The sequence below is a fragment of the Nerophis ophidion genome, linkage group LG07 (genome assembly GCF_033978795.1).
Source record: "Nerophis ophidion isolate RoL-2023_Sa linkage group LG07, RoL_Noph_v1.0, whole genome shotgun sequence".
Taxonomy (NCBI): Eukaryota; Metazoa; Chordata; class Actinopteri; order Syngnathiformes; family Syngnathidae; genus Nerophis; species Nerophis ophidion.
In genome coordinates this window covers 34,335,159-34,345,158 of record NC_084617.1, presented here as the reverse complement: position 1 = coordinate 34,345,158, position 10,000 = coordinate 34,335,159, and the positions used below count along the sequence as shown (strand labels likewise).

Here is a 10,000-nt window from a genome sequence, read left to right as displayed (position 1 = left end):
TTGCGCGTCCTTACAAGCGCGCCGATGGCCACTAATATATGCGCTGTCTCTCGGCTGCGAGCGCGCTTCAGCGCGGCTGCAAACGCTCCGCAATCAACCCACCTGTCTGTGATGAGTGATCAGCCTTCATAATCCAGCACAACCTGAGACCTGACCCCAGAACGTAGCTTCACGTACGCTGTACAGTAAGCCCACAGGTCTCCAGCTCTCCTGCATGCATTTTCTCTCTCACTGTGCTCCCTCCCTGTTGTGCTCATCGTCTCTTTTGTTGTGTCATTTTCCAGCACCCCGTCGTCATTCCTCGTTGTCGAGTTGTGTGTCTCGTCAACCTGAAAACCCCCGTGGATCTTCCCTTACCTCCCTGAACATCGACATCTCGCCTGCCTACCGACCAAGACGCCGCGCTCCTCCCCTTGATCCTCCGCCTGTCCTCCAACGCTCGAGCCTGGCTTGCCCAAATTGGAAACCTCTGACATGATCAACACGCACCCTCAACACCCTCTGATCTCCACGCTCAGATAAGTCTCACACGTAGTCACATTTCATCTCTTTGGGTTACTTACACACCACACACACATTCCAAGTTGTCAATAAATACGCTGACAGCTAACGTCATCGTCTTCCAGCCGTTTTCTTCTCCCGCTGGCCCGTCACAGTACGTTCTGGTCATGTCAGAACCAGACGGCAAAGACTTGGCACGTACCCCGCTCACCTCCCGAGGGTTCCCTGCACCAAGTGTCACAGCCATGAACACGGCATTCCAGCAGCACCAAGAGCGCTTTTGTGTTCTGGAAAATAAGCTGGATGCTGCTTTTGCTAACATGTTGGCTCTACTGGACTTGATCTACCCGAGCTCTGCCGCTCCCCCGGAACTCGTACAAGCCGCCCCCACCGCGGCAGCCCCCTTCATCCTGTGAGCCGAAGATGCCTAGTTCTTAGGCTTTCGAAGGGGATCTTGAGCTATGTCGTGGTTTCCTGGTCCAGTGTGACATGGTGTTCCTGACTATTTTATACACCCCGCGTCAGTAAGGTGGGCGGGGTTGGCGGCGCGGGGGTGTAAAATATATTCAGGACTTGTCACGGATACAAAGGATTATGGGTATTCGTTGTGTTGTGTTTATGTTGTGTTACTATGAGGATGCTCTCCCGAAATGTGTTTGTCAATCTTGTTTGGTGTGGCTTCACAGCGTGGCGCATATTAGTAAGTGTTAAAGTTGTTTATATCGGCATCCGCGTTTCCGATCACACCGCTTGCGTCTGCTCCGTAGACGGCCCCCGCTGCTACTATACTCCGCTGCTTCACAGGCCGCTGGATGTAGCCGCCGAAGTAGTCCCGTGCTAGTTAGCAGGTCTAGCAAGCATGCGTCTATCAGTCCAAAACAGCCCGATCTGTCCACATCCAGAAGTGTCTGGCGGTCGTAAGTGATCACGGAGTGACCACGATGTGAGCCAGCCATGAAGTTTGCAGAATCGTTCAGTATTTCTGCCAAATGTTCCATATTTACCAAGAGCTCCGCGATGTCGCAGCCCGTCTGGGCGCCGCCATCTTGGAATTATTAATCCTACTCTTGATTTTAATCATATTCACTAATTATATTTAACCTACATACAGTTTAAAACCTTGTCAAATGAAATGAAAGCATAAGTGAATCACAAAGATTTGTATTTATTTAACACAAACCTTCGGTCAGGCTGATTAGAAAAATAAGTACTAACGAAATATACTGCATACAAAGTGACTGACAAATAACTGACACATATACATTTACATGCGATTATGTTGTGACGAAAATACATTCACACACAATTGTGCTGTGTTAAATTATCCATCCATCCATCCATTTTTCTACCGCTTGTCCCATTTTGGGGTCGCGGGGGGTCCTGGAGCCTATCTCACCTGCATTCGGGCGGGAGTCGGCGTACACCCTGGACAAGTCGCCATCTCATCCGAGGGCCGCCACAGATAGACAGACAACATTCACACTCACATTTATACACTATGGCCAATTAAGTGATGCCAATCAACCTATACCTAGGTGCATGTCTTTGGAGGTGGGAGGAAGCCTGAGTACCCAGAGGGAACCCACGCAGTCACGGGGAGAACATGAAAACTCCACACAGAGAGATCCCAAGCCCGGGATTGTATCCAGGACTACTCAGGACCTTTGTATTGTGAGGCACATGCACTAACCCCTCTCCCACTGTTCTGCCCAGTGTTAAATTAAATAACCCAAAATAAGATTGAATGTTTTTTAACCAAACTGTCAATAACATGTAAGTGTAAATGAAAATACACCTTCACTACTTAAGTCATACTTTTTGCGCTGAATAAACTTCTATATTACTTTAGCTCCAGACTTCTTCTGCTTGATATTGTCATTACTGCCACAAGTGGTGGAAAAAAGTATTACAACTGAATACAGCTTTGGCCCATACGGACTATAGCAGAGAAATAGATACTTTTTGGTCTAGGGGGCACCGGCCATTAAGGTAAAACTTGTAGCTGGTTCTCTAATATAAGGAAGTTCCAATAATTCTTAATGTGCCTGTTACTACTTTGCAAACGTACTTACATAAAACCATGTATGAGATTTTGGTATGTTTTTAGGGGCCTTGATAGGTCAATTCCCATTGCCTGCATTGTTAGCCACCTCTTGCTAGCAGTCTTTTTACCATTTAGAACGCACAAAAAAGAGAAAGCTTTATGTGTTCTTGTCTCACATTGGGATTGGGACAAAGAGAAAATGTTTAAAAAAAAATTGCAATCGGACTGGAAAATGAAATGCATAGAGTAATAGTGTGATGCAGTGGCCATGATTCCACTCAAAATAACTGAGTGAGACAAGATACACTGATATGAAGAAAGGAACATGGTTCGAAACGACCTTCGTTATCAGCAACTTCCACCTAGCCTGGGCTGGATTTCTCACGATACATTGTTTTCTCTTATTGTGTCTGTCCTGGCCCGATTGGAAGCAAAACAATGTGAGATTACACTGCACTTTTATTTGAACCCTAATCGTCACTTTTACACTGCAAGATAAAAGTAAGTGAAACTTGCCTGTATTGTCCTTTCTCAAATATGAAATACCCTATATTAAATAGGCACAATACATATCACTTATTTCACTCACCACTAGCCCTAAATAAATGTTTTTCTTTATCTTTGTGCCAAAATTATGCTTTTATATCAGGCGTAGGGCTGGTTGATATATGGAATAAACTGGATATATTGTGGGTTTGTCTCCGTGTGATAAAGAAAATTATTATATCGTGAGTATTGGAGTATACGTTCTCACGCAGTTGCTTTTAGCTGCGTGCATTACACTACAGGCTTTTCTCACTCTTTCTTGTCTCTCCTTACAAGCGCACCTTTTTACATACAGTACGAATAACCCCCCACCCCACTTCACATCAAATAGTCCAATTTGACATTTTTTGGTGGGAAAATATTCCATATTTCCGGTGTTTGCCACATAAACATAACTAATAATCAATGAATAGATCTGAAGTTTATCTAGAGATTTAAGTGTTGAAAATAAAAAAATTATAAAAAATGTAAGACTTGTTTTTTTTAACACTTTTATTAGTAGAGGCCTTTTGGAACCTTTTTTGTTCTTTATACTTTAAATGCTCAACATTGTTTTACAATCAGTGGTGTAATGAATTATTGACCTATTTAAGGCTCCAGGCACTTCACATCAAATATTACACTTTGGTGAAATTTTTTTAAATATTTTGTGTTTTCACCATTAAAAACAAGAGTTCCTTAAAAGAAAAAGGCCACAACACACTAAAAAAAAGTTTTTACTTTATATTGCAGTTGATTTTGAATAATAAGAGTTTATATAATACACAACTTATTTTTAACATTTATATAACCTAGACTCTTCCGGGTCCCTGGGACCAAAATTGAGGGGAGCCCTACAGGTTAAAAAAAAAAATCTGTATGTTAAAATAAAAAATCTCAAATAGTCCCCGCATGCTTTAATTTCAATGGAAAAAGTTTGGACACCCCCAATCTATAGATATAGTTTATATTCTATACTTAAAACAAAATACATATTAAGATATACAATAAATAATACAAATTAGAAAACAAAAATAGATTTAACTGATTAATTAAAAACAATAAAGGCGCTGAATAAAGCAAAACACAAACATTTAATAAAACTAGTTACCTTGATGTACGATAGACAACATGTGTCTATCGTATTGTACAAGTCATTCATGTTGACAGCTGACAAGCAGCAGCTTGGGCCTAAGGGGATATCGCTGCAGATGCTTTAAAAAACTCAACAGACGGAAAAGACACCGACAGTTTGCAGCCGACAGTACGAGTAAAAATATTGACAAACGTAAAAACATTTTACATGTTGTATTTCATACCTGATTCCAAAAATACAAACAGATAAATAAGAGAGTGGGATTGTACAATTCTGACCTTCTCCTGGTTGAAGGAGTCCATCCTCCTCATGGCCGTGTCCAAAGCCGTCATGGACTCCAGGAAGGCCTGGTCCTGTTCACACAGCGGGTTACTGAGAAGGTCCGCAGAGATCTTCACTGCTGCTTTAGACATTGCTGGGACACACAAACACAGGAATGGAGGTTATTGGTAATATTGGCATTGAAATGCGCAGCATTAGCTACAAGATAGGTTTCTTTAAAGATGAAAATTAAGATAAACTATTGCCCTATGTGCCGATACAAGTGAACTGCTTCAATGTCTTGGGTCAGGAGTGCGTGGATGGTGGACCGTTTCAAAATCGGTTGAGAAATGTGGGCTATGGAGAGTGAAGTGAAGTGAAGTGAATTATATCTATATAGCGCTTTTCTCAAGTGACTCAAAGCGCTTTACATAGTGACACCCAATATCTAAGTTACATTTAAACCAGTGTGGGTGGCACTGGAAGCAGGTGGGTAAAGTGTCTTGCCCAAGGACACAACGGCAGTAACTAGGATGGCACAAGCGGGAATCGAACCTGCAACCCTCAAGTTGCTGGCACGGCCACTCTACCAACCGAGCTATGCCGAGTTTTGTATATTGCCCATTCATTGTCCATCCATCCATCCATCTATTTTCTACCGCTTGTTGGAAGTCCCTGGGAATCATGGAATTTTTAAAAAATGGGAAACATGCTGGCTTGAATGTCCAGGGTGTGTGGAGTATGTGGATGGTGGAAGGGTTCATATCGGATGAGAAATGTGGGATATAGGGCTGGGCGATTTGCAGAGGTGGGTAGTAACGCACTACATTTACTCCGTTACATCTACTTGAGTAACTTTAGGGATAAATTGTACTTCTAAGAGTAGTTTTAATGCAACATACTTATACTTTTACTTGAGTATTTTTATAGAGGAAAAAAACGCTACTTTAACTCCGCTCCATTTATCTACAAACCCCGTTTCCATCTGAGTTGGAAAATTGTGTTAGATGTAAATATAAACGGAATACAGTGATTTGCAAATCATTTTCAACCCATATTCAGTTGAATATGCTACAAAGACAACATATCTGATGTTCAAACTGATAAACATTTTTTTGTTTGCAAATAATCATTATCTTTGGAATTTGATGCCAGCAACACGTGACAAAGAAGTTGGGAAAGGTGGCAATACATACTGATAAAGTTGAGGAATGCTCATCAAACACTTATTTGGAAAATCCCCCAGGTGTGCAGGCTAATTGGAACAGGTAGGTACCATGATTGGGTATAAAAGCAGCTTCCATGAAATGCTAAGTAATTCACAAACAAGGATGGGGCGAGGGTAACCACTTTGTAAGCAAATTGTCGAACAGCTTTAGAACAACATTTCTCAAAGAGCTATTGCAAGGAATTAAAGGGGAACATTATCACCGGACCCATGTAAGCGTCAATATATACCTTGATGTTGCAGAAAAAGACCATATATTTTTTTAACCGATTTCCGAACTCTAAATGGGTGAATTTTGGCGAATTAAACGCGTTTCTGTTTATCCCTTTCTGAGCGACGACGTCAGAACGTGACATCACATCGGTACTGAATGCCATTTTTCCCTACACATCACACGCATCGAGTCAAATCAGCTCTGTTATTTGCCGTTTTTTCGACTATTTTCCGATACCTTGGAGACATCATGCCTTGTCGGTAAGTTGTCGGAGGGTGTATCAACAGGATCAGGGACGGATTCAAGTTGATTTACATAGAATGTTCATCGATTAGCACAGCATGCTAATCGATGCTAACATGCTATTTAGGCTAGCTGTGTACATATTGAAGCATTATGCCTCATTTGTAGCTATATTTACATCCAGCCTTTCCCTCCATCCACATTTAATGTCAAACAAACAAATACCAGTCGACGGATTTAAGTTGCTACGACAGAGATGGCACAGAGATGGCAAGAATGTCTGGATATCCTGCGACACTCAAAGCAGATGCATTCCCAACGATAAAGTCAATGAAATCACAAAGGTGAGTGTTGTTGATTTTATTGACTAATCAGACATATTTAGTCGCGGCATGACTGCCAGCTAATCGATGCTAACATGCTATTTAGGCTACCTGTATGTACATTTGAAACTATATTTACATCCAGCGTTTCCTTCCACCCACATTTAATGCGAAACAAACACTTACCAATCGACGGATTTAAGTTGATCCAGTGTCAATGCGAAAGTCCTGATCGTTTGGTCTGCACATTTTACCGGTGACGCTAAGACGGACATGCATGGCCGAATAGCGTCAATAGCTATTCGCTCAATAACTTTAGTTTCTTCTTCAATTTCGTTTTCGCTATCTGCCTCTATACTGCATCCATCTGTTTCAATACATGCGTAATCTGTTGAATCGCTTAACCCGCTGAAATCCGAGTCTGAATCCGAGCTAATGTCACTATATCTTGCTGTGCTATTCGCCATTATTTGTATGGAATCGCTATGTGACGTCACAGGGAAATGGACAGTGGCTTAGGCAAATAGCGAAAATCAAGCACTTTAAAGGTTTTTTTAGGGATATTCCGGGATGGGTAACATTTTGAAAAAAACTTCGAAAAATAAAATAAGCCACTAAGAACTGATTTTTATTGGTTTTAACCCTTCTGAAATTGTGATAATGTTCCCCTTTAAGGGATTTTACCATCTACGATCCGTAAAATCATCAAAAGGTTCAGAGAATCTGGAGAAATCACTGAACGTAAGCGATGCTATTACGGACCTTTGATTCCTGAGGTGGTACTGCATAAAAAAACGACATCAGTCTGTAAAGGATATCACCACATGGGCTCAGGAACACTTCATAAAGCCACTGTCAGTAACTACAGTTGGTCGCTACATCTGTAAGTGCAAGTTAAAACTCTACTATGCAAAGCAAAACTCATTTATCAACAATACCCAGAAACACCGCCGGCTTCGCTGGGCCCGAGATCATCTATGATGGACTGATGCAAAGTGGAAAAGTGTTCTGTGGTCTGACGAGTCCAGATTTCAAATTATATTTGGAAACAGAGGACGTGGTGTCCTCCGGAACAAAGAGGAAAATAACCATCCGGATTGTTATAGGCGCAAAGTTCGAAAGCCAGCATCTGTGATGGTATGGGGGTGCATTAGTGCCCAAGGCATGGGTAACTTACACATCTGTGAAGGCACCATTAATGCTGAATGGTCCACAAAGATTTTGGAGCAACATACTTTGTCACCCAAGCAACTTTATCATGGACGCCCCTGCTTATTTCAGCAAGACAATGCCAAGCCACGTGTTACTAAAGAGTGCGGGTACTTTAATGGCCCGCCTGCAGTCCAGACCTGTCTCCCATCGAAAATGTGTGGCGCATTATGAAGCGTAAAATACAGAAGAGGACTGAAAACAAGCATAAGAAAGAATTCCACTTTCAAAGTTTCAACAATTAGTTTCCTCAGTTCCCAAACGCTTATTGAGTGTTGTTAAAAGAAAAGGTGATGTAACACAGTGGTGAACATGCCCTTTCCCAAATACTTTGGCACGTGTTGCAGCCATGAAAATTCTAAGTTAATTATTATTTGCAAAAAAAAAAAAAGTTTATGACTTTTGAGGTTTGGTGGCCGCGGGATTAGGTCTCTGCTTTTTGCAGATAATGTGGTCCTGATGGCTTCATCTGGCCGGGATCTTCAGCTCTCACTGGATTGGTGGGCAGCCGAGTCTAAAGCGACCAGAATGAGAATCAGCACCTCCAAGTCCGAGTCTGTGGTCCTCGCCCGGAAAAGGGTGGAGGGCCATCTCCGGGTTGGGGAGGAGACCAAGCCCCAAGTGGAGGAGTTCAAGTACCTAGGAGTCTTGTTCACGAGTGAGGGAAGAGTGGATCGTGAGATCGACGGGCGGATCGGTGCGGCGTCTTCAGTAATGCGGACGTTGTACCGATCCGTTGTTGTAAAGAAGGAGCTGAGCCGGAAGGCAAAGCTCTCACTTTACCGGTCAATCTACATTCCCATCCTCACCTATGGTCATGAGCTTTGGGTCATGACCGAAAGGATAAGATCACGGGTACAAGCGGCCGAAATGAGTTTCCTCCGCCGTGTGGCGGGGCTCTCCCTTAGAGATAGGGTGAGAAGCTCTGCCATCCGGGAGGAACTCAAAGTAAAGTTGTTGCTCCTCCACAACGAGAGGAGCCAGATGTGGTGGCTCGGGCATCTGGTCCGGATGCCACCCGAACGCCTCCCTATGGAGGTGTTTAGGGCACGTCCAACTGGTAGGAGGCCACGGGGAAGACCCATGACACGTTGGAAAGACCATGTCTCCCGGCCTGCCTGGGAACGCCTCGGGATCCCCCGGGAAGAGCTGGACGAAGTGGCTGGGGAGAGGGAAGTCTGGGCTTCCCTGCTTAGGCTGCTGCCCCCGCAACCCGACCTCGGATAAGCGGAAGATGATGGATGGATGGATGGATGGATGGAGTTTGAACATTAAATATCTTGTCTTTGTAGTGCATTCAATTGAATATGGGTTGAAAAGGATTTGCAAATCATTGTATTCTGTTTTTATTTACCTCTAACACAATTTCCCAACTCATTTGGAAACGGGGTTTGGTAAGGGCATGTTCACCACTGTGTTACATCACCTTTTCTTTTAACAACACTCAATAAACGTTTGGGAACTGAGGAAACTAATTTTTGAAGCTTGGAAAGTGGAATTCTTTCCCATTCTTGTTTTATGTAGAGCTTCAGTCGTTCAACAGTCCGGAGTCTCCGCTGTCGTATTTTACGCTTCATAATGCGCCACACATTTTCGATGAGAGACAGGTCTGGACTGCAGGCGGCACAGGAAAATACCCGCACTCTTTTTTTACGAAGCCACGCTGTTGTATCACGTGCTGAATGTGGCTTGGCATTGTCTTGCTGAAAAAAGCAGGGGCGTCCATGATAAAGATGGCGCTTAGATGGCAGCATATGCTGTTCCAAAACCTGTATGTACCTTACAGCATTAATGGTGCCTTCACAGATGTGTAAGTTACCCATGCCTTGGGCACTAATGCACCCCAATACCATCACAGACGCTGGCTTATGAACGATGCGTCGATAACAGTCTGGATGGTTCGCTTCCCCTTTGGTCCAGATGACACGATGGCGAATATTTCCAAAAACAATTTGAAATGTGGACTCGTCAGACCACAGAACACTTTTCCACTTTGCATCAGTCCATCTTAGATGATGTCGGGCCCAGAGAAGCCGGTGGCGTTTCTGGATGTTATTGATAAATGGCTTTCGCTTTGCCTAGTAGAGCTTTAACTTGCATTTACAGATGTAGTGACCAACTGCATTTAGTGACAGTGGTTTTCTGAAGTGTTCCTGAGCCCATGTGGTTATATCCTTTAGAGATTGATGTCGGTTTTTGATACAGTGCCGTCTGAGGGATCGAAGGTCACGGTCATTCAATGTTGGTTTCCGGCCATGCCGCTTACGTACGTGGAGTGATTTCTCCAGATTCTCTGAACCTTTTGATGATATTATGAACCGTAGATGTTGAAATTCCTAAATTTCTGGCAATTGCA

At 43.1% G+C, this 10,000-nt stretch overlaps 1 protein-coding gene across 1 annotated transcript in view; it reads right to left on the bottom strand.

Annotated features, from left to right (window-relative positions):
• bin3 (bridging integrator 3) overlaps window positions 1-10,000 on the bottom strand; it is a 165,574-nt gene that overhangs the window by 63,219 nt on the left and 92,355 nt on the right. The window contains exon 5 of the mRNA XM_061906066.1: window positions 4,445-4,581. Within this exon, the coding sequence (XP_061762050.1) occupies window positions 4,445-4,581 (137 nt within the window). The remainder of the gene's footprint in view (window positions 1-4,444; window positions 4,582-10,000) is intronic.